The 25,880-nt window shown below is 37.6% G+C and overlaps 1 protein-coding gene across 8 annotated transcripts in view; it reads right to left on the minus strand.

Annotated features, from left to right (window-relative positions):
* AHI1 (Abelson helper integration site 1) overlaps positions 1-25,880 on the minus strand; it is a 195,510-nt gene that overhangs the window by 104,077 nt on the left and 65,553 nt on the right. For all 8 annotated transcript variants that reach the window (XM_074948472.1, XM_074948471.1, XM_074948469.1 and 5 more), the window contains one exon: positions 5,790-5,907. In XM_074948472.1, coding sequence (XP_074804573.1) covers positions 5,790-5,907 — 118 coding nt within the window. The remainder of the gene's footprint in view (positions 1-5,789; positions 5,908-25,880) is intronic.

The following is a 25,880-nucleotide window of genomic DNA, read 5'->3' on the forward strand; positions in this document are numbered from 1 at the left end:
AATCAGAGAATCAGAGGACTGGAAGGGACCACGAGAGGTCATCTAGTCCAGTCCCCTGCACTCATGGCACGACTAAGTATTATCTAGACCAGTGGTTCCCAAACTTGTTCCGCCACTTGTGCGGGGAAAGCCCCTGGCGGGCCAGGCCGGTTTGTTTACCTGCCGCGTCCGCAGGTTCGGCTGATTGCGGCTCCCAGTGGCCACGGTTCACTGCTCCAGGCCAATCAGCCTGGCCCACTAGGGGCTTTCCCTGCACAAGCGGCAGAACAAGTTTGGGAATGACTGATCTAGACCACCCCTGACAGGTGATTGACCAACCTGCTCTTAAAAATCCCCAATGATGGAGATTCCACCACATCCCTAGGCAATTTATTCCAGTGCTTACCCACCCTGACAGTTAGGAAGTTTTTCCTAATGTCCAACCTAAACCTTCCTTGCTGCAATTTAAGCCCATTGTTTCTTGTCCTAGCCTCAGAGGTTAAGAAGAACATCTGTTCTTCCTCCTCCTTGTAACAACCTTTTATGTACTTGAAAACCGTTATGTCCCCTCTCAGACTTCTCTTCTCCAGACTAAACAAACCCAATTTTTTCCCAATCTTCCCTCAGAGGTCATGTCTTCCCCTTTAATAATGTTTGTTGCTCTTCTCTGGACTTTCTCCAATTTGTCCACATCTTTCCTGAAATGTGGTACCCAGAACTGGACACAATACCCCAGTTGAGGCCTAATCAGCGCAGGTGTTGAGCAGAAGAATTACTTCTCGTGTCTTGCTTGAATTACTTGCTTGAATTACTTCTGCTAACACATCCCAGAATGATGTTCGCTTTTTTTGCAACAGTGTTACACTGTTGACTCATTTAGCTTTTGGTCCACTATGACCCCCAGATCCCTTTCCGCAGTACTCCTTCCTAGGCAGTCATTTCTCATTTTGTATGTGTGCAACTGATTGTTCCTTCCTAAGTGGAGCACTTTGCATTTGTCCTTATTGAATTTCATCCTGTTTACTTCAGACCATTACTCCAGTTTGTCCCAATTTCCTCCAAAGCATTTGCAACCCCTCACACCTCGGTATTGTCCACAAACTTTATAAGTGTACTCTCTACGCCATTATGTAAATCATTGAAAAAGATATCGAACAGAACCAGACCCAGAACTGATCCCTGTGGGACCCTACTTGTTATGGGAATAAGAACATTTACATACACCATATAGGCGCTGTGACATTTATTACATTAGTGTTTGTGAAGATCCACAAATATTAAACATTACTTAGGAGTCAAGTACATTACATTATATATGAGGACAGAGGAGAGAAACTCTCTAATACTGTATTTGCTGGCTGATCAACAGATGGATTACCTTTGAATGAGACCTTTCTATCTGGCCCTATGACTATCATATCCTTGATACAGGTAAGGGACAAAAGACCATAATCAAGGAAAGTCTCTAAAATGGTTACAAGGACAAAAATTATTATTATTATTGGTTTGAAATTTTTAGCAATGCATTGTCTGAGAATGTTTAACCTAAGATATGACATTAATTGCTTCTTTTTCAATTGTTATGCTCTGCTTAGGGAATCAGGAGCAATTTCACAAATTCAGCAATAGACATTTCACAAATTTTTGACCAATATGTGTAAGAAAGAGCTACTGCACAAAAGGAAATCCTCAATTAATGTAAAATAATGAAGAGAAGGAAAAAGTCTGTGATGGAAAAAAAACTGGCAAATACAAGAAAGGGATCTTTCCTCTTCATTTAAGAAATGTTCAGGAAGGTATGAACACAAGACAAGCTTATGTGAAATTTCTAATAGTCCAAGTTAGCTCTTACAGCAGTAGATTTAGTAAAGGAAAAGGTTTCAGAGTGGAAGCCGTATCAGCAAAAAGAACAAGGAGTAGTTGTGGCACCTTAGAGACTAACCAATTTATATGAGCATAAGCTTTCGTGGGCTAAAACCCACTTCACCGGATGCATGCAGTGGAAAATACAGTAGGAAGATATATTTCAGCCCACGAAAGCTTATGCTCAAATAAATTTGTTAGTCTCTAAGGTGCCACAAGTACTCCTCATTCTTAAAGGAAAAGGGATATTTCAGAAGGATAAACTGCGTTGAATAATATTTTCAGTGTCTTATGAACAAAGACTTGCCTTCAATGGTAGAGATATATATCCTTTCTGTGCATCTCATTGTTCTTACAGGAACATATTTACCATGGCCAATTCAAAAATAGACTTGTTAAGTTTTTGTACAAAAGAAGAATTTATGCAGCTTCTCAACATTTTGACAAAATATGAGACGATCTGTGTGATGGGGTATACAAACCCCACATGGGGCTGGAAAGGGCTAAAGGACAGTACTGGGCCCAGGTAGCCCCATCCCTCTAGCCCTGCAGAGCATGCTCCAACTGAAGACATGGTTGAAAATGGAACAACCCAGCTCAGAAGGGAGAGGTGGGAGAGAAAGACAGACTCCTGGCAAAAGGGGCCTAGGAAGCCTCCCTGTGGGAACAGGACTACATGCTGAGGCTGATTGGCGCTGATGGTTTGGCTTCTATTTCCTTTTTCTTATCTGGGACCAGAAGCTGGGGGAGAAAAGCAAAAGTAGGATGTAACCCAGGAAGGGTAACTCAGAGAGCCCCCTTGGAGGCCAAACACTGCTGACCCTCCTAGGGTTCTGGGTCGGAGCCCGGTGGAGTGGGCAGGCCCAGGCTCCCATACTACTGCCATCACGACAGGGTGAGCGTTAACCACTAGGCCACCTAGCCCACAAAGAGCCTATTACAACATCACATACTCATGTCACTATATCCATGACACAGAATATGTGGTAGGGGTTACTGATATTCTCGGTTAGTGTGATTTTTGGAGGAGAAGAGGGGAGGGAGACTAATGCATATTTTTATTCTTATCGTGGCTTGTAAAAAGCTTCAGAGTGTCCTCTTTTGCCTCAGCTCCTAATCTAAACAAACATGACATCAACTATGGTAGCACTAGAAGCTCCATCATGTCAATTATTTCCAGAGCAATAATGTAAACGCTACAAAAAAGGACATTCCGCACAGAAGGGTATTAGGGTTGTGTCAGAAAAGGCTTAAGATGACCAAATGCATGTGGAAAAAAAGCTGAAATTGCTACATGTTTGGTAACTTGTGGAGTACATCTACTCAAATTGCTAGGGGACATTTGGATAAAAAAACTGTAGCAGTACTAGTTTCCTTTTTGCAGCAATAAAAAAAGAATATTCATAGTTACTTCTTCAAGATCTTGCAAGCTCAAGACAAATCCTTAGTATTACCTCCATTGTCACTAACCACAAGGTGGAACACCCAGCTGTTTTATACTATCGGGAGCAACTGGATGGTCTTCAAAGTAAAGATGGCTGAATGTGCCAATGCTGCAATTTGGTCTTCATCACAAAACATCAGAACAACATTACACAGGTAGTATAACATACAGTTACACTAACCAAATGCTTAAAAATAACTCTTTATCGATGTACTTAAGTGCTTTGTTGCACTGACGCTATAGTGACCATCAGGAATTTTGCTTTGAGGATTACATCCCCACTGGCTCAAAAGGGAGAGTCCCCCTGAGTATTCTCAGTACTAAATTCAAATCTCATGAAGGTCTGTTTGTCAAGGAGTTCTGGTGGAAAGAGGAATATTGGAGGGGAAACAGGGACTAGGCCCTTGAGCAAACTTTTCATAATCAATGAACACTAAGGATCCCTGTTATAAAAGGATGATTTGCTGCTCCAAATGCCAGATGAATTTGAGTAGCCAGAGTAGATCCCGACTTTTAAAAAGATAATACACAGTCAGGAATACAAGGTAATCAGGGAAACACGGGTTCGATGTGTCTGTTGTAAGCTCATATCTCCATTTTAGTCCAAATTCCATAATATTCAAAACTAAAACTAAACTAACAGTAAGAGCTACACTGAAAGTCACCAGTATCTTTCTTCATACTTGCTAGCTGGTGATGAAAAATAAACTACATGAGTGAAACTTTTTCCTTATATTTCTATGAAAACATTATAGCACAGTGCTACAAACACAGTAGAGCAGCTTAGAAACTGAAAATACGACAAGTGGTGTCACTTAGGAGTCTCACAAATTTTCTCATGGGAAACTCCATTTTGTCTATGCATCCCATAATCTTTCTAATGTGGTTTTTCCAGAAATCTTGATTTTTTGGTTGTTCCATTGTATATTTGAAAGATACTTTAGAAGCATATCTTCTGTAGTGTTGTTTGTATTTTTTCAGCTTTATTTGCCTCACAAAGAACGTTCTGCATTTAAGGAAGGTGCTGAAGCGTAGTCGGTTTTGGCAACAATGGGACTGTAGACAAACATGCATGCACAGTGGTAGCACACATTCATGTTTTATTGTTCTATGTAAGAAGCCATTGTCAACACATTTATCTTGTGTTTCTGTCTAAAGGAAGATACAGGACAGTATAGTTTGGGAGCTATGTACCGAGTTAATTACAGCGTAGATTTAAAATATATGCTCATTCTCTTGAAAGGGCCATTCTACTAAATTTAGATGTATGTTCATTCTGTGAGATGAAATATGAATACTTACTGCTTTTATGAGATCTTCACACTTGCAAAGCACTGAACAAATATTAATTAACCTCACCATATACCTGTGAAGGGGGTAGTTATTGCTAAGGTACTGTTATCACCGTTTTACTGATAAGGAAACTGAAGCCCAGAAAGCTTAACTGACACAGTCAAAGTCACACAGCAAATCAGTGGCAGAGGCAAATCAGAACTTCATCTCCCAGTTCCTACACTTGTGGTCAGTCCTTTAGCTCACACTAGAAAAAAGCATATCAATCAATATTCTGACTAGAAAATCTTTCTGATTCAAGCCATAATTATTAGTGCCTCTTTTTTAGCTAATTCTATATAATAACAGAACCCATTTATCTTTTTCTACCAAACTATATATACTTTTTTTAAAAAAGCTCAATTTCCTGTTTCTATCTCACTATATGGTACCCTTTTTTCTTCTCTCTCTTGCCCTCTCCCAAAGTTACAAAATAAAATCCTTTAAACGAACATACTTTGTGTTTGTACTTTACCTAGCACAACTGGACCACATTCTTGGTTAGTGCTTTAAACAGAAATAATAACAACAACCACCACCACCTAGCAGTTTTATATATCATTCTAACAGGCACTCCAAACAAACATCAAATATGCTGTTTTGCAATAAATTATTATTTTCATCACAATTGCACTTTGAAACCAAGATGTAAGAATTTCAGAAAACATACAATTCTGTTGCTACTAGTCTTTTTTCTGAAGGCTGTGGATTCACTTAAGCATTTTTTAAAAATGCTGGTTTTAAGCCTAATGATAGGGTTTGTATTAACACCCTTGTAAATAGTCCATTCCCAATTTGAAGACCAACTGTTTTTCTCCCTTTTCTTTTTTCAACAATTATGCATTTTAAACTGTGATTGCTTATTTAATAGTGTTTGCTGTGTTTAAAGTACTTTGACACAAAAGCTGATAAAAACTAAGAAAATCTAGAGCTAACTCTTTTTACTAAAAACTTAGCATAATAACAATAAGTATCTAACTGAAGAAAAAACAGTTTGAGGTAATGGTTTAAATATTGCATTGTATAAGCAATGGTACATATGACATCTTGACTACTCCATGAAGTGCTGCATACTAAACTTGATTAATATAACAACAAAGGAAAAAAGACTCATCAACTAAAACAGCATACATACATTAGAGACAGTAATCAAATTAGGAAAGAGGCTCACCGTTTTGAGCAGTGAAAGGATACGGAGGAATCAGTGAAGTGCCCAGAGTACTTGGCAGCCTTAACTTGGAGTGTGGCGAGAGCAGTGATGGAGCCGGAAGCATGAGATTTGAGCTGGTCTGTAATAGGAAAGGCAAATCAGAAAGTAAGTTGTAATTTCCTGGGTTACTTACTGATGCAAGAACTGGATGAGAAGTATTTACTTACCATAAATAATTATTAAATTCTAGACAGAATGAGCGTCACATTGAGGGCAAAAGAGCAATTTAAATTGTTTGCTTTTTTGGGGAAACATATTTGGGAACAGAAAGTTGAAAACCTATTGGTGGTTTGAAATGTAAATGAAAGCTTAAATGCTTAACAAAAAATTGAGTAGTGAAAAACTAATAGAATAAAAATCCTCCACAATACAGAAAGAAATATAATGTACAGTTTATATGGGTAATACTCTTATTCATATTGGCCTATCAAACTATTTGAATGCTAGACCAAATTCAGATATGAAAAAGAACACTTAATTTTAGTATTTTAAATTACATTGTGTCTAAAGAGAGTACTTATGAGGAAAGGGTTAAAACTTAGTCATAGAGAAATTTATTCTTTGCAAATTGTGCAACATATTTAGACCAAAACACCAGATACTTCCTTTATGAAGACTACACAAAAGCCATCTGTAGTATACATGCTTATTTCCATAATGACATAGATAACATGGCTGAAATCTGATTTGCTATAGAGGTTCTTTGCATACACGCAGTTACCACAAATACAAACCCTTCTCAAACTATTCCTAATGAGTTATCCTAGATAACACATATAAAATATATTAAGACAATTTGAGGCATTTACATGATCAAACAAAACATTTTCTTATAAATTACACCTATTGTCACTGACTGCCTTTGATCATACTGTCAAACTGGTGGGAAAATATAGTCATAAAATATCTGCAACAAAATTCACTGAGTTGCCTTTAAATAAAATCAGTGTAATTAGCTGAAATTGTTTTTTTCCTCAGTAACATATATAAAAAGAAAAAACAAACAAACAAAAAGCCAAGAAGTATGTTATCAAGCTTGTTCACGTAGGGTTTAATCCAAAGCCCACACAGGTCAATGGAAATCTTTCTTGTGACTTCTGTGGGTTTTAGATCAGGCCCTCAAACTTTAGTTGTGGAGAATAATTATGACATATTTAAGCCTACTTCTATTTTATTAGTCTCTAAATTCTATTTAAAGAAATGAAGCCAGTTACAAGAAAGGGCATGCTTTCACTTGCTTTCACAAGTAGTACAGTGACATAAACACTGGTTGTATAAATTACAATATATGTTCAACAATTCCCTAGGCCTCGATCCTGAAAAAAAAAACGTATGCTTGAATTTAACTTTGGACTTGTCTATACAAACAATTAATTTGCAGCAAGCTGGGGTGTAAATGTATCTTGCACTAGCCTGCTGTGCACTAAGTGCCCATGAGGCAGGGACTATCTTTTATTATTTGTCTGTACAGCACCAATGAAAATGGGGCCTTGACTTGGCAACTACATACTACTGTAATAATAAATATTTTCCCAAACAGGCTAATTTGTTTTGCTCAGTTTTGGGTTAAGTGCAACATACAGTGCAAAAAAATCAGACCAACCAATGAGCATTAACGCTAAAGCATCTGCATTTTTCTGCAGTATGAGAATTCAATTGTGTGTACATTTTAAGTAATACTCCTGAAATCTAAGCAGAATGAAGACAAGTTCTCCCCTCCTTACAACCTGACTTCTCTCCTACATACACACCTTCTTCTTCTTCCAAATGAGCCAGTTCCAATATCATGGATCTTTTTTCTAAACTTCACAAATATTTTGTAAATTCATAACCTAATGTGTGTAATAAATCACACAAACAACAAATAAAACTATTCAAAATTGGGACTTTCTATAATCCCTTGTTTTGTACATCACAGGAAAAATTAGGAGAAATTGATTTAAAAATTTCAGGTATCAGAGATGTTTCAATAACCTGTCTCAGTTGTGGTGACCCTACATGGAATTTTTAAAGATGAAGTGAAATATGTCACATGTAAATTTATTTCAGTACAGTATTTAATTCACTTCTCTTTCTAAATTCATTTTTCCTTCAGTATGCCCAACAACCTTTGTACATACCACAATGTATTGCTTTGAAATCCAGGCCACAAGACTGTATTTCTTTAATATATATCCATTCTCCCTTTCAATTTTTCTCTTAAGAAAAATGGCCCTTATTTAAAATACAAACAAAAACACAAAACAATTCATGCCCCCACTCATGTCCTCCCTCCAAAAAACCTTAAAGCAAGGCATTTTTTGTAAAAGCTTGACATTCTTTGTTAATTTAAAAGCTTTCATTTGAAAATAAATCTTATAGCAATGGTCCCAATTCTGCAACTGACTCCATGTGGGAAGAGCCCCTACACAGAGCCCCTAGAAGTCAACAGAGCTCTATGCAGGCATAAGAGCTCCCCACATGAAGTAACTGCATAATCAGAGCCTGCACTTTCTTCCACACCGTTAGGTTTCTGATGTTATTTTAAATCCCTTTTTAAAAACTTATTAAATAGTGAAGAACAGCACTACAAAAGGGCTAGAGAAGTCAAATGTGGATACATGATAATGACTTTTTTATTAGTGTTGTTTGAAATTTGAGGTATGAATGTGTTAATAAAATATATTTTAAAAAGCACATTAATACTTATGTATTTTCTCTACTTTTTCCGATAGACAAACATGTAATAATACCTATGGAACAAATAGAGTGAAGCAATCACTATTTTTGAAATGCATGCTGTGGGAAGGAATTGCTAAATACCTTTATAACCACAAGTAAGGTTGGCTAAGATAACCAACACCAATCTACTCATTTTTCACAACATACTTTGCTTGCTTCATGCAAAAACCACAGCTTTATCAAAGACACAGTTTACTACCACCCCTGAGTTGAGTAAAGCTAAAAGTTATAAAACTCAGTTTTTGCAGAGGTAAAAAGAAACCCACAATTTTTGCCAAGTTTAAACAATGCTACTTTGCATTCTCTTTTTTGTGTTAGGGCAGCTCTATGCAAATTATGCAAATATACATTTTTAATGGTACTAGTTTTCATGTTAAAAAAAGTGAACTGCATGTGACAAAAAGAAAAAATACTGCAAGATTTGACAATTTCTTTTTTTCCCTGACAACTCAGTTTTATGAACTTTGCAACTGATAAATTAAAATTTCCATATGTACTTGCAAGTCAAATTAAGTTGGCCAGGTCTGTTTTATTTCTTATCCGTTTAGGTTTTCTTTCCAGGTTTTGTGCCTTTAGGACACTATTTTTAAAGAAGACTTTTAAAGTAGTTTTTAAATCATGATTTTGTGTGTCTAAGAAGTTGACAATGCAATCAAGTAAAAAAATTTTTTTACCATCTATTTTGTTCAATAGTAGAATTGATCCATATGCAATAATACTTCCGTATAAATAAAAATATACTGCCACAATTTTTATGTGAATTCTGAATCTCAAGTTTACATCTGATATACAATTTTTTTTATTATTTGTATTACAGCAGCACATAGTGTCCTCAGCTGAGATCAGGGCTCCATTGTATTAGGCATTGTACAAACACATAGTAAGAGCCAGTCCTTGCCTCGAAGAGCTTCCAGTCTAAGTAGACAAGACAGACATAAGGTGGGTGAAATGAATTATCTTCCATGGTATACAGATCAGGCTTTGAGATACAGAAAGATCACATGACTTTCCTAAACTCACACAGGAAGTTTATGGTAGAACCAGGAATTGAACAAATCTCTCTCAAGTTCCAGTTCAATGCCTAAACATCAAGGCCATTTCTCCTCTCTGTGTTCTGTTAAAACATAAACATTTCTATAACCATCTGAACTAACAGGCTTCTTCCTTAGAGCCATAAGAACTTGTGATTCCCTTTACGAGGCATACAGAGAAACAGTGATCTTTCTTGGATGAGGTTTAAGACAGATGTTGTTTCTACAAAATAAAATGCAGAGGTACTGCCATTTTAATGGGATTGGTCAATGCCATCACCAACAGCAGTGGGAAGTACATTTGTCTTGCTTAAGAAAGGCTATGAGGATTATGTGACCTTTGTCTCCCCAGAGGTTGGTTATTTTTCTTCCTATTGAAGGGTATATGGGGAAAGTACATTACATTTTCTTCACCAATTACGGGATAAAGCTTCCACTGGCTCCAGTCCAGTTTCTTGCAATGAGATATGGCAAACAGAGCATTCAAAGTTGTGTTCCACTTGAACATCTCAATCCAGAGGGGTTTTTGTTTTTAACTGACTCAGTGAACCTTTCCTGTGATTGCATTTCCCCTCCTAACTGATGGGATATGGTGCTCTTGCATACCTCAGGGACTTCCAGACAAATAATGCAAAACCCTATTCCTGGTTCCTCCCTACCTGTTGACAGAAAACACTGTGGCATGATTGGTTTCCTGAAAATGTATTTAAATTAAAACAGACAAACAAAAGCCTGAAATGCATACACAAAACCCTCTTCCTCCAAGACATTTATTTGGCACCTGCATTTCCCCCCACAAATAAAAACTTCTCTGAGTGCCATAAGCCAGACCAGGCAGCTTAATAGTATGGTTATGTTAAACAACAACAACAACAAACAAAAAAAAACCCCAGAATGACATTTTTGTGAAATTCAATTAGAAATCAGTTTAAGCTAAACCAATATAAGTCAGTGTCCACACAAGAGTCTGTATTGGTTTAATTAAATTGGTTTACAAAAATCACATTTTCAGTTAAACCAGTGCAACTTTCTTATGTAGACAAGGCCTAAATTGCCTTGCCTGCTGATTCATTACAAGACAGTTCGGAATTGGAAGACAGTTAAAATAAACTACCCAGATTCACACAGAATGAGCTACACATTCCATTTTTGGATGCAAAATATGCAAGATTCTTTCTAGTGGGTTGTTTTGGTTTTTACTTTAATGAGAGGTAATCATTTCAGGTTGTTTTTTTTTGTTTCAAGTGAATGTATAAACACGAAAAGAAAACTGTGAAACAGTGTTACCAAAATCTGTAAACATTTTCAATCTCATCTGCTCTTCCTTTACTTTTAATCTACAGCACCTTCAGCATATGGGTGGGCAATGACCAAATTCACACATGGACTCTGCAGCAGGAATGGATGGAATCGAGTGGCAAGAGATGCCCACAATTTTCCTTTACATCAGGGGGCTAACAAGTGCCTAGTGCAGCCCCAATAAAATAAAAAACAACAAGTGGGTAGCATTGGCTGGGGGCACTGCTAATGTACTAATTCAATCCATCTCCTAGCCATCTCCTGTAGGAAGAGTTCCCATGGGCTCATATTGTAGATTAAAACTGCCCTCCCCCAACAGAAACACCACTGCTTGCCCTCCCATAGGAAACTTTCCCCACAGCCAGATGACACGCAGATATAATTTGTTCCTCCTTGCACCTGCAAGAGTGACTCTGGCCTCTCTGCTTTAAATATGACAATCAAATATAGCCTTTTTCAGATGCCACAGTTCACTTTGTTCAGGAGAGAGAAAACAAACAATGAAAAACTTTTTTTCTTTGTTAATCTTGTACAAACATGTACATGGAGAAACAAGAAAGAAGACAAACAAACAAAGAAATAAAATGACAATACCAATCTGTAATATGAATTGATTAGTGAGGTTGTCCTCAAAGACAGAAATATTCCTTGGATCTTCTTTAGTAAAATATAGTACTTGTGTGGGTTACAGGACTATGCTAGAGTATGGCACTACTGCAATACATTCCTCATACTGAGGTAACCTTGACTTAAACACAAAGCACAGAGAGAAAGAAATAATAAGGTAACAAAAAGGAACAAGAACTCAAACAAGCTTATGGGTTTATAGAAATGAGACAAAACCTCTACTTACGGTACTTAGTTCTCACTTATAATGAATTAAAATTCTGCTCATATAGTGGTGTCACAAAGGCTAAATACAAACAGGAACCCATACCCTTCACACAGTTTGATCTCCAGTTAGGCTACACTCAAACACCAAGGAGCTTCCTTTCTTCTTCATGGCTCTGATCCTACAAGTGAATCCACATGGGTCAACTGAGTTCTATAGGGGTGCCAGGGAATGCCCATGCAGATTAAATTCCAGATTCAGGACCCATATGCATAACTCCTGTTGATGATAATGGGAGTTAGGTGATCCTGCAAGGGGAATACAACTCCTTGGAAACTATTTTGATATTACAGAAATATCATGGTAATAGTGGAGGAAGAGTTGCTTAATGGCTAGAGCACCAAAATGGGAGTCAGGAATTCTGGATTCTGTTATCAGCTCTGATACTGACTCACTGTTTGAGTCTGGCTAAGTCACATATCTATGCCCCAGTTTCTCCATTTTCAAAATAATGATAATGTTTTTCTACCTCTCAAATTTGCTTTCATAAGCTTTAAAACAACATTTATTGATGTGTGTAAGGCATTTGGAAATGCACATATAAAATATTTTGTTTAAGTGCAAGTTATTAATTATTATTATAGGAAAAACAGTTTAGACTTCAAGGGCCTGATTTTCAGGAAGATGAGACTCAAAGTTCCCTCACTTTCTGCATACACATAGAAATTGTTAATTAAATTGCTTTCGGATGGAGGTTTTCATAAGACAAAAACGATAGGAAAAGCAGAAATTTGGTCAGCTCTTTGCTAATATGGTTAACCAAATATAAAAGCAATTTATAATCCTGCCCCTGCTGTGGGTGGTAAAGTATCTTGGAGTTAAACCTGGACATACTTAATGAACTGGCAAGAAAAATAACTACATAACCATTTCCAAAAGGCCTTTCTTTTATTACACACTATTTCTTTAGGAAATATAAAGGAAAATTCTGGTAAAGCATTCTTATACTGTTAAATATTTTACTGATCAACAGGTTTTAATGATTTTTCAAGCATTTTGTTAGTAATCATATTTTGCGCAATGTTGACTGCTCAACACTATTTACTGGCAAATGGAGGCAATAAGGTTTATATGAAGTATATACTGCTTTGCTTTGCATTTTAGAATTCAGAGCCCAAAGTCCTTATGATGTGGCTCATACAACATAGCCTTACGATATTATTCTTTGGGCAGCTTGGTCAAAAGTTATTATCTGAATAGAATTTCCTAGCAAAGTAATGCCATTTGTGTTCTAGAAAGAAAACTGTCTGCCTCAAAGCAAGTAACATTTTCAAAAGCCTAAGGAGCCTCAATCCTATTGACTTTCAGTTAGCCTGCAAAATGTGGTATCTCAAACAAATACCTGCATGTGCCTCTATCTATTTCTTTATATCATGCCTTCCCTATGGTATCCAAAAACCAATAAAACCCTCAAAACAACACCTATACCATATAGTTGGACACATGGCAACTAAGGCAGGCAGGCTTTAAAGGAGGAAGTATAGGACAAGAAGCTCCAATACATTTTATTAAAAGCACTTAACATTTCTAACAAAAATGTTTATAAATACAGTGTGGTATAATGTAAAGGTTTTAGTTGCACTTGTTTAGAATTACCTGCACAACCCACTATGAGTAATGTGGCCATCCCCAAAGCAGATCAATATAACTTTTATACGGTGACACATATTCCCTAGATTTTATGGCCAGAATGGGCTGCTGTGATCTCCTGACCTTTTGCATTGTGCAGGTCCTACAACTTCCCTTAAACAATTCCTGTTTGAACTAGAACATATCTTGTAGAAAAAAAATCCAACCCTGATTTCAAAATTACCAGTTACAGAAAATCCACCACAACTCTTGGTAAATTGTTCAATGACTAATTACCCTTACTGTTAAAAACATATACCTTATTTCCAATCTGAATTTGTCAAGCATCAATTTCCAGCCATTGGGTCGTGTTATACCTTTTTCTGCTAGATTAAGGAGCCTATTATCAATGTTTTGTTCCCCATGTAGGTACTTACAGACTGTGATCAAGTTACCCGTAACATTCTCCTTGTCACAATGAACAGATTGAGGTCCTTGAATCTCTCACTTAATGCATGTTTTCTAACCCTTTAACCATTCTTGTGGCTCTTCTCTGAACCTTCTCCAATTTATCAAAATCCTCCTTGAATTGTGGACACCAGAACTGGACACAGTATTCCAGCAGCAGTCGCACCAGTGCCAAATACAGAGGTTATAACACATATCGCCTCCTACTCAATGATCCCTGTTTATACATCCAAGAATCACATTAGCCCTTTTGGCCACAATGTTGCACTGGATGCTCATGTTCAGCAGATTATCCACCATGACCCCCAAATCTTTTTCAGGGTCACTGCTTCCTACCACAGTCCCCCATCCTGTAACTACAGCCTACATTCTTTGTTCCTGTGTTTACTTTTACGTTTGGCTCTATTAAAACACATTGTTAGTCTGCGCCTAGCTTTACAAACAATCCATATCACTCTGTATCAGTAACTGTCCTCTTCATCATTTGTTACTCCCCCAATTTTTGTGTCACCTGCAAATTTTATCAGTAATGACTTTATGCTTTCTTCCATGTCACTGATAAAAATGCTAAATAGCATAAGGCCAAGAACTGATTCCTACAGGAACTAGTCAAAGCTGATTTCCCATTTATAATTACACTTTGAGACCTGTCAGTTAGCCTGTTTATAATTCACTTAACATGTGACATGTTAATTTTGTATCTTCCAGTATACAAGCCACAAACAAGGGGCTATTGCATTGCAAACCATTAAACAATGGAAAGCATATCCAAAAAATCTCTCCAAAACTACAACCAAACCACATCATATTTTCAGCACAACTGTAACCTACCAAGGTTAGCTTTCTAACAACGTAACCTGTGAAAACAAGTTCATATTCTTGTGCATGTACCTCTAACATAATGCTGCTCTGCTCTTTGGCCCCCCAAACCCTTGTGGATAGCTGCAAGCAGACCTACTTTGTCTGGGACAGTTTCGGGTTTGCAAAAATCCCTCTCTGGTAATTGGTGTCTCAACCAAAATCCCAACAGCAGGACTGTGGCAGCACAGGAGATTTTTTCTCTGAGCTGTTCCTCTCCCAGCAGCTCAGTGGCCCCCCAACAGTCTGAATTGTCCAAGCCCCCTTTCTGCCTCTCAGCAGCAATTAGTTCTGTTCTCTGCAGCCACCTCTCAGTTGTTTACAGAAGGATGACAGAGCTGGAGCCAGCTGCTGCTGAGAGTGACAGCCAGAGACCAAAGGAGGGGAAACAATGAGCTGCCAGAAGAAGAGCCTACAAGGGATAGAGATCAATCCCATCCCATGGGGAGGAAAGAATTGGGGGAAAGCAACCATGGGACGGAGGATAACTTTTTCAAGGAACAACTTTTCAAGTAAGTTGAGGGACTGTGGAGGGTTGTGTATGTCCCCTCTCTTAGGTTTAGGTAAAGTAAAATCCACCAGAGTGGGAATACAACCCTTTGGTGGTCTCAGTCCTTTGGTTTGTTTGGAGAACTTTCTCTGGCAGATTTCCATGACATTCGAACATCTATGTTTCTGCTGGCATGCAGGGCCCAAAAGCAGTTGTGCTATTATTGTTTTACTGCACACAGGAGGGCAGGCTGTGAAAAGCCTACACAGGAGAATTAACAACCCACAGGCATGCTCCTGAGCTGTGCTACGTTAAGATCATAAAGGGGATGGATAACAGAAGAGATGGAGACAGTGGATCTACTTGTCAAAACACCCTCCCCATTCTAATGGAAACCACCTTGATCACTTGGCATTCATAGCATCTCTAGCATTGTCCTGTGGGTTGATGGACAGAGACTATTTCAATCCTCTTCCTCTAACTTCAATAGAGGATGACAGAGCCCATTTATTCAAGCTTTGAACAGAGAGGAGGATTTGGCCCTCAGTGCACTACCCTAGTAATCACTATTACTGTGTTTTACAAGCATTTAAATCCTAGGTACAACAGATCAGAGTACAATTCAAGTTCTGATAGCTATAATTTAGCAGAGATAACATTAAAGACCCGCTTCTTTCTCTCTCGCTCTCACACATACACTCTCTGTAATTTCAATTTTCAACTGAAAACATATTCCTCACTTTTTCTACCCAATTTAGCTTTCCTTCTGCTATTATTTTACATTTTATAGTGATATTATTTAAGAAGCATTTTCTCTTCTATGCCGATATATACTTGGCACAGGAGAGTGGGGAAATGGAGAACTGGTTACAGTTTACAGATTCTGCAGGCTGATTTGCGCTAGTCTCAGTAGGAGTTACAGCAATCTACGCAGCACACAGGAGCCAGATCAGAGATAAAAATCTAGACCTTACTGGGATATATTTGGTAGGAAAAACAAAGTAAAGATGTACCATGTTGCACTGTACTTTATGGTAACATGCAATGAGGAGATGTCAAACCAACTTATGCTTTCACTTTTATTTGTTATTTAGTTGTTAAACACATTGTTTTAAAATATGTTTGTGCCTTTGTGCCATTTTTGTACAGTTACTATTCCAAAATTACATTTGGCTGGCACCTTAAAAAAAGAACATGATGCTTACAGAATTTTGTAGCTATAAGATATATAAGAGTCCTGTATATCTCTCATATTGACTACTTAAAAATAAATTTAATCTTATTATAGTCAGAACATATCTTTCCTGTGAATATTAATAGTTTGGGGTTCTATTAAATCCTATATTAGCATAATAAATTATATTGTAATAAACTGTTTAATTTTTTTCTAATACAATATTTCTTTTCGGTTTACTTTAGCACTTCAATTCATGTTTGAAGTGTATTGCCTTCTCTGCACTGCACTGCATTCTTTTGCTTAATGGAGACTTTTTTGGGAAAGAGAAGTTTATGTCATATCCTATGTGGTGTTCCCCCTTAGTTGAAAGAAACATTTTCATCTTGTTTAGGGCTCCAAAAATTTTATTACATATCACAGATTGCATGGACAACAGCCGCAGCTGGTGGGAAAAAAGGTATATATACTCAATTTTCATACACACCCCCCTTATCAATGTTACTCTTCAAAGTGCTTCTGCACCCTGTTGACAATTGGAAACATGCAGATTAGAAATAGAACTAGTAAATGACAAAACACAACAACCTGAAGTCACAACCAACAAACAATGCCTACATAGTGTCACAGTCTGTACCTTTATGTTAACCCTTTTTCCAAGACTATTATAAAATTTTGTACAATGTATGCCTTGTGAGATATCATTTGAAAACCTGTAATCTGCTGAACTTTATTGTCCTGGTAAAATATGTGTGGCACCATTGTATGTAAAATTATAAAATTTTGCTGTGTAAAACATGTTCCAAGTCTAGGAAAACAGCTTCATAGATTCATAGATATTTAGGTCAGAAGGGACCATTATGATCATCTAGTCTGCCCTCCTGCACAACGCAGACCACAGAATTTCACCCACCACTCCTACAAAAAAAAAACCTCACACCTATATCGGTGCTATTGAAGTCCTCAAATCGTAGTTTAAAGACTTCAAGGAGCAGAGAATCCTCCAGCAAGTGACCTGTGCCCCATGCTACAGAGGAAGGTGAAAAACCTCCAGGGCCTTCCAATCTGCCCTGGAGGAAAATTCCTTCCCGACCCCAAATATGGCGATCAGCTAAACCCTGAGCATATGGGCAAGATTCATCAGCCAGATACTACAGAAAATTCTTTCCCGGGTAACTCGGATCTTACCCCATCTAATAACCCATCACAGGCCATTGGACCTATTTACCATGAATATTTAATTACCAAAACCATGTTATCCCATCATACCATCTCCTCCATAAGCTTATCGAGTTTAATCTTAAAGCAAGATAGATCTTTTGCCCCCTCTGCTTCCCTCGGAAGGCTATTCCAAAACTTCACTCCTCTGATGGTTAGAAACCTTCGTCTAATTTCTAATCTAAATTTCCTAGTGGCCAGTTTATATCCATTTGTTCTTGTGTCCACATTGGTACTGAGTTTAAATAATTCCTCCCCCTCTCTGGTATTTATACCTCTGATATATTTATAGAGAGCAATCATATCTCCCCTCAACCTTCTTTTAGTTAGGCTAAACAAGCCAAGCTCCCTGAGTCTCCTTTCATAAGACAAGTTTTCCATTCCTCGGATCATCCTAGTAGCCCTTCTCTGTACCTGTTCCAGTTTGAATTCATCCTTCTTAAACATGGGAGACCAGAACTGCACACAGTATTCCAGGTGAGGTCTCACCAGTGCCTTGTATAACGGTACTAAAACCTCCTTATCCCTACTGGAAATACCTCTCCTGATGCATCCCAAGACTACATTAGCTTTTTTCACAGCCATATCACATTGGCAGCTCATAGTCATCCTATGATCAACCAATACTCCAAGGTCCTTTTCCTCCTCCGTTACTTCTAATTGATGCGTCCTCAGCTTATAACTAAAATTCTTGTTATTAATCCCTAAATGCATGACCTTACACTTCTCACTATTAAATTTCATCCTATTCCTATTACTCCAGTTTACAAGGTCATCCAGATCCTCCTGTAGGGTATCCCTGTCCTTCTCTAAATTAGCAATACCTCCCAGCTTTGTATCATCTGCAAACTTTATTAGCACACTCCCACTTTTTGTGCCCAGGTCAGTAATAAAAAGATTAAATAAGATTGGTCCCAAAACTGATCCTTGAGGAACTCCACTGGTAACCTCCCTCCAGCTTGACAGTTCACCTTTCAGTAGGACCCGTTGTAGTCTCCCCTTTAACCAATTCCCTATCCACCTTTGAATTTTCCTATTGATGCCCATCTTATCCAATTTAACTAATAATTCCCCATGTGGCACGGTATCAAACGCCTTACTAAAATCTAGGTAAATTAGATCCACTGCGTTTCCTTTGTCTAAAAAAATCTGTTACTTTCTCAAAGAAGGAGATCAGGTTGGTTTGGCACGATCTACCTTTTGTAAAACCATGTTGTATTTTGTCCCATTTACCATTGACTTCAATGTCCTTAACTACCTTCTCCTTCAAAATTTTTTCCAAGACCTTGCATACTACAGATGTCAAACTAACAGGCCTATAATTACTCGGATCACTTTTTTTCCCTTTCTTAAAAATAGGAACTATGTTAGCAATTCTCCAATCATACGGTACAACCCCTGAGTTTACAGATTCATTAAAAATTCTTGCTAATGGGCTTGCAATTTCTTGTGGCAATTCTTTTAATATTCTTGGATGAAGATTATCTGGGCCCCCCGATTTAGTCCCATTAAGCTGTTTGAGTTTCGCTTCTACCTCAAATATGGTAATGCCTACCTCCATATCCTCATTCCCATTTGTCATGGTACCATTATCCCTAAGATCCTCTTTAGTCTTATTAAAGACTGAGGCAAAGTATTTGTTGAGATATTGGGCCATGCCTAGATTATCCTTGACCTCCACTCCATCCTCAAAAAGAAAAGGAGTACTTGTGGCACCTTAGAGACTAACCAATTTATTTGAGCATGAGCTTTCGTTGAGCTACACGCTCACTTCATCGGATGCATACTGTGGAAATTGCAGAAGACATTATTATATACACAGATACCATGAACCAATACCTCCTCCCACCCCACTCTCCTGCTGGTAATAGCTTATCTAAAGTGATCATCAAGATGGGCCATTTCCAGCACAAATCCAGGTTCTCACTCTCCGCCCCCCACAGACAAACTCACTCTCTTGCTGGTAATAGCCCATCCAAAGTGACCACTCTCTTCACAATGTGTATGATAATCAAGGTGGGCCATTTCCTGCAGAAATCCAGGTTCTCTCACCCCCCTCCAAAAGCCCCACACACAAACTCGCTCTCCTGCTGGTAATAGCCTATCCAAAGTGACCACTCTCCTTACAACGTGCATGAAAATCAAGGTGGGCCATTTCCAGCACAAATACAGGTTTTCTCACCCCCCCACCCCCATACACACACAAACTCACTCTCCTGCTGGTAATAGCCTATCCAAAGTGACCACTCTCTCCTTACAACGTGCATGAAAATCAAGGTGGGCCATTTCCAGCACAAATCCAGGTTTTCTCGCGCCCCCCCCCCCCAAAAAAAACACACACACATTGTCTTCTGCAATTTTCACAGTATGCATCCGATGAAGTGAGCTGTAGCTCACGAAAGCTCATGCTCAAATAAATTGGTTAGTCTCTAAGGTGCCACAAGTACTCCTTTCTTTTTGCGAATACAGACTAACACGGCTGTAACTCTGAAACTCCATCCTCAGTTTTTAGCGGTCCCACTTCTTCTTTCTTTGTTTTCTTCCTATTTATATGACTATAGAACCTTTTACTATTGGTTTTAATTCCCTTTGCAAGGTCCAACTCTACTTGACTTTTAGCCTGTCTCACTTTATCCCTACATGTTCTGACCTCAATAAGGTAGCTTTCCTTGCTGATCCCTCCCTTCTTCCACTCCCTATATGCTTTCTGCTTTTTCTTAATTACCTCTCTAAGATGCTTGCTCATCCAACTTGGTCTACAACTCCTGTCTATGAATTTTTTTCCCCTTTCTTGGGATGCAGGCTTCCGATAGCTTCTGCAGCTTTGATTTAAAATAATCCCAGGCCTCCTCTACCTTTAGATCCATAAATTCTTCAGTCCAATCCACTTCCCTAACTAATTTTCTTAATTTTTGAAAGTCAGCCCTTTTAAAATCAAAAACCCTAGCTGCAGATTTATTTTTATTAATCCTTCCATTCAGTTTGAACTGAATTAGCTCATGATCACTTGAGCCAAGATTATCCCCTACAACCATTTCTTCTATGAGGTCCTCATTACTCACCAAGACCAAATCTATAATGGCATCCCCTCTAGTCGGTTCAGCAACTACTTGCTGAAGGAATCCATCAGCTATCGCATCTAGGAAAATCTGAGCCCTATTATTATTACTAGCACTCGTCCTCCAGTCTATATCTGGAAAATTAAAGTCTCCCATGATCACACAGTTTCCATTAGTATTTACTTTATTAAAAACATTAAAAAGGGCTCTATCCATATCCAAATTAGATCCTGGCGGTCTATAGCACACCCCAAGCACTATCCCAGGGGATGCTCTAATAGTTTTCTTCCCCAATTTAATTTTTGCCCAGACAGACTCAGTCATATCCATTTCATCGCTTCTTATTTCTTTACATTCTATCTCATCATCGATATACAGTGCTACTCCACCACCTTTACCTTTATTTTGGTCTTTCCTAAACAGCACATACCCTTCAATACCTGTAGCCCAGTCATGACTACTATTCCACCAGCTTCAAACCAGTTCCCCAGAGACTAAAGGCTAGCCAGCACCTCAGCCAGGTGTCAGTGTAATCAAATGGACTATCACCTGGTTAAGGGGCCATTCTTGTCAGGAAAAAGGGTGTGAGCGAGAAGTGTACATGTTGGTAAACAAACAGCTGGAAGTTCCCATCCCACAGACCGTCTGTCTCTTGAAACTCAGATGATGATGATTTTCAAATAGGAAAATAACTATAAGAAGTGAGAACAGGGGACACAAATCATCTCTGTGCCCTTTCTCTCTGCCCACAACATCCACAATGCCTGAAGGACAAGGTAAGAAGCACGGGACTGGGGGAGGGGTTTTTGCTAAAAGGCATCCAGACAGTAAGACTGCAAAAAAACAGGTGATGAGAAAGACCCTTTTGCTTTAAGTTCACTTAGTTTATTAAGTTAGGTATTAGTTTGTGTTTTATTTTATATTTCTTCAAAACTAATTCTAACTTTTAGGCCTCATTACTTGCAATCACTTAAAATCTAACTTTCTGTTAATAAACTTGTTTGTTTTAACTAAGCCAGTGTGTATTTGGACTGAAGTGTTTGGGAAACTCAATTTGAGATAACAAGGTTTGTGCTTATAATTTTCTAATAATGAAATAAACTTCCTATGAGCTTGTGTTGTCCAGGAGAATACTGGGCAGTACAAGACACACATTTCTAGGGACAGATCTGGGACTGGGAATTTGCTGGTGTTACTCTGTAATATAATTCAGGAGTCACTGGCTAGAGCACTCATATATAATACAGCTGGGAGTAATTTACATGTTAGAGGCTGTGTGAGAGCAGACCAGTAATGGTCACTTTCACAGCACAGCAGTGTAAAAAAGGTATCCCAGGTTGGAGAATTGAGGGGATACAGCTGTTCAACACATAGAATGTCACACATAGAAATGCTTTCCCTCTCCAACCTATTATCAATTACAAAAAGTCTAATTATAAATAAACTCTGCAAGTCTTTCATAAGTCTTTTCTATGTCTTTTTGTTTTAATACCTCAGGCTTTCCCCTCTACCTATATTTATTTTTACTAATTTAGGCATTTGATTGTTTGCAGGCTATATGCAGTGTGTTTGTAGAGTATTATCTTGTAATTAGATTGGGTGCCAAGAGAACCTATTAAGGCAGAGTTGTCCCATTACAGTGTTTGTGCGTCTAGGTAAAATAAATTTAATAAATGTGTGCATTAATCCTTTTAGGCGTGGGAATCTATTGAAATCCATTTTACATCCTGTTCTCTACTGAGGGAGCACTTATAGTATTTAAAATATGTAGAAGAAACATTTTTGTAAAATTAAAAGACAAACACATCTTTACAGTAGGATTCCTCATCCATACCTATTTACACCCTTATCTAGCAAAACAGAAACTTAGAAATAAAACATATGAATTTAGAACATAGTTCTCATAATGCATTATAAACATGAGTTTAATCCAAGATCTAGCATGTTGTTCAATTACCTTTAATAAGTAGGTAGGGTACTATTTTTATATTGTACCATTTTTGTGGATTTAAATGTTTTAAATTTGGAGTGAAAACAGTTTATTATTTCTAATTACAAACAGCATTAGATGTATGGTCCTACTTCAAACATGGGAAGTCAGGTTTAATAAAAATGGCTCACTAGAAATTGTGCATGCAAGGTTATTTTGGAGGAAAGCTAAAGCTTCTTTGGGAAGAGAAAGGGGGCAACTTCAGCATAGATTACAGAATATCAGTACCACATTTAAGAGGTGGTAGATGAAGATTTTCTAATATAGAACTGACTGAGTTCAGGGATCCCACTCCTTCTGCCTATACCGGTACTGAAATATCCACAAGACTAACACTGCTTTTACAACGTTTCGATCATTTGGTGTATACTCATCTTGAGATTTTCTATTTCTCCATGGAAACCTGTAATAGCTGTTATGGGAACCCCTATCTTTCTGACCTGAATTCAAAGCCAAAGTTGTTACGCAAGGTATTCCAGGATGTACTAAATTAGAGAAGGCCTTGAGGGGAGAGGGTGTGGAGGGAGATCCTCAGTACATTGGCAATGGAGCTATGATAATTTACACAAGCTGAGGATCTGCCTCTTAGTCTTTAATGCAGACAAAAAGGACAAGTTGCCAGCTTCTTCTACTTGATCACTTAGATCAATGGCTTTCAACCTGTGAACCCATGGGAGTCCGCAGACTTTGTCTATGGGGTCCACAAAAGGTTGTCATTACCATAGAACAGTGGTCCATGGACCCTGGGAGTCTGCAGACTATGTTCAATATTTCCAAAGGGGTCTGCACCTCCATTTGAATTTTTTTTTAGGGGTCTGCAAACGAGAAAAGGTTGAAAACCACTGGTTAAGATATTATCAGTATCATGTTTCACCAGTGCTTCAAATTTTTGTCAAAAAGGCTGCATACTCGTTCAGAGGCACAGTGGCATAAGTTCTGTAAATTTCTGTTTTTTACCAATAGGGAGATATTTTACATCTCCAGTATATTCTGTAAGGGGACAATCTGAAGGATTTTCCAAAATCAGATTTTGTAGTCAGATAGAATAATGCTATGAATTAGCACATTATAAGTGATTAGAAGTCACCTGAAGTAAAAAGCTCCTAGTTTCTCTCATACTAAAGGTTCTCTGAGGTAAGTATATGCTGGAAGACCACAAAAACCACAGTGATTTTTACAGTTTGTACAAAAGGTGAGATCTCTTAATTTTAAATCCTAACCTTCTGTTGTCATTGCTCTTAAAAGCCTTCAAACCTATACTGGTTGCAGGTTTTCAATAAATGAAAATTTTCAGTTATCACTTTAACAATTTTTTTTCAATAAAAATTTCCAAAAAAAAGTATTGAGAAAAGTAGAAGAAAAAATTGAAGAAAAAAAGGGGTGTGTGTAATATTGCTCAGGAGTAGTTTGGCATCCGAGGTAACTCAGCCAATACATGGTTGACTCCAGCACTAAGAAAGAAAAATGGACTTGTTACAAGCGCTGTAAAATACTAGGCTTTTCTTACTTCTAAAATGATAGCAATTAAGTTAGTAGTTTAATTCTGGATATTTCAAAAGTGTCATTTCACAGCCCTAATGTAACAGTATGAAATCTCCTCCCCACAACCACATAATGAGAAATACTACACAATCTTCTGATAATGAAAAAGCTAAATTGGTATTTTTGCCGCTAATGGATAGTGGGAATTTTATTATACAAATAGAGAAATCCAATACAAAGAATTTTTTAGTGACTTGCTATGTTAGGCTAACACTTAGGCATTAAATGTTTTGTCACTGAAGTTTATTTTAAATTGAGAGAATTATCAAGATTTAATCCCCTGAAGCACAGATAAATAGGAAGCGCTGCCAAGATTTACTATAGTGTATATCAATCCAATTTCTCTGAGAGGCAGAGGCCAATCAACAACACTTGATTAACAAAGAAAATTCTGGCATCTCTTTTAAGCTTAAGATAATATACAGTAACTCATTTTACTTAAATATAGCCTGACTTGATCTCCTAGTACTAGTGCTGTTCACTGCTAAAGCAGAGACCAAGATTCAGTTCTTTGCTCTAGTCTCCCATTCTCTGGGCTAACAAAGGATAGGCATGCTTCCAAGGCTGCATGCTTTGCCATGGGGAAAAGGGGAGAAAAGGAAGCTTCTTGCTTTATTCACGAATGCCCCCCTCCTGACAAGAGAGAAGCAAGGTTGACTGGGTACAAAGAGTGGCACGGAAGGTAGTGGCCACAACTTGACTGAAAATGATTCTTCATTGCTCAAGCAGAAGCTATTCCAGGAATGGAGAAGACACATAAAGGAATAAAAAGGATATATGCTTATATATAATCAGATCAACACTGAGCCCAAATGGTTAATTTTTTCAATGTAGATGCCTAATTTGCACAGGCAAAATGCAGGTGTGTGCAAGTTATGTATGAAAAGCTCATTGATGTATGAAAAATGGGTAGTTTTGTATATGCTTCTGCAAAAGTTGTAGATACAATTCAGACATATGGTAAAAAATTTAGCCTTTAATGCATACATAAACTAGATTATCAGGATACACGTGGACCTAATCACATTTAATTATATTGATTTAAAGAATGAGATTTAATGATAAAATAATTGTGGTTGGATGTTTCCTAACTACCTGTCACTCAAGTAAACATGATCTTATGTGCAAATATATAATTGAACAAGTTTCTTCAATTTAATGATTACTAAAAGAAAAAGCAGGTGAGATAACAGTAAATTTTCTATAACAAGCAATTATTTTAAAATTTAAATACTAGTGATGTCAAACCGACAAATGCATTTTAATTAAAAATGAAACCTCCATAAAACTATTTAGTAATTGCATGAATATTTCTGAATTAGTATTATAGTCATGTGAGTTTACAGTCTTGAAAGATATAGCATAACTATGTAACTTATCAGAGACATAAACATTTGTCATTTTTAAGCAATGCCAAAAATTTTAATTGTGTGTGTTCATTCAAGACTTGCAAAGTTCTTTTCTTGATTCTGATATAAGGCTGTTGTTCGCTTTTCGCAGAGATGTATGGTGGCTGTATAATTTGGTTTTTTGCCTCCAATTACGTCAGAAATATTTACCTATCAGTAAAACTTTGTTTTTCAGACTTAATTATTGATCTCTGATTAACCATAGTTGAGTAGAACTATGTCATGTATATGTATCAAGGCACAGTACTAGATTAAAATCTGAAGGCACTGTTATCCCATACAAGGTTAGGTATTGTGTGTCTTGAAATGTATCAAGCACACAAGAATTTCCT

Source organism: Natator depressus, chromosome 3, assembly GCF_965152275.1.
Source record: "Natator depressus isolate rNatDep1 chromosome 3, rNatDep2.hap1, whole genome shotgun sequence".
Classification (NCBI taxonomy): domain Eukaryota; kingdom Metazoa; phylum Chordata; order Testudines; family Cheloniidae; genus Natator; species Natator depressus.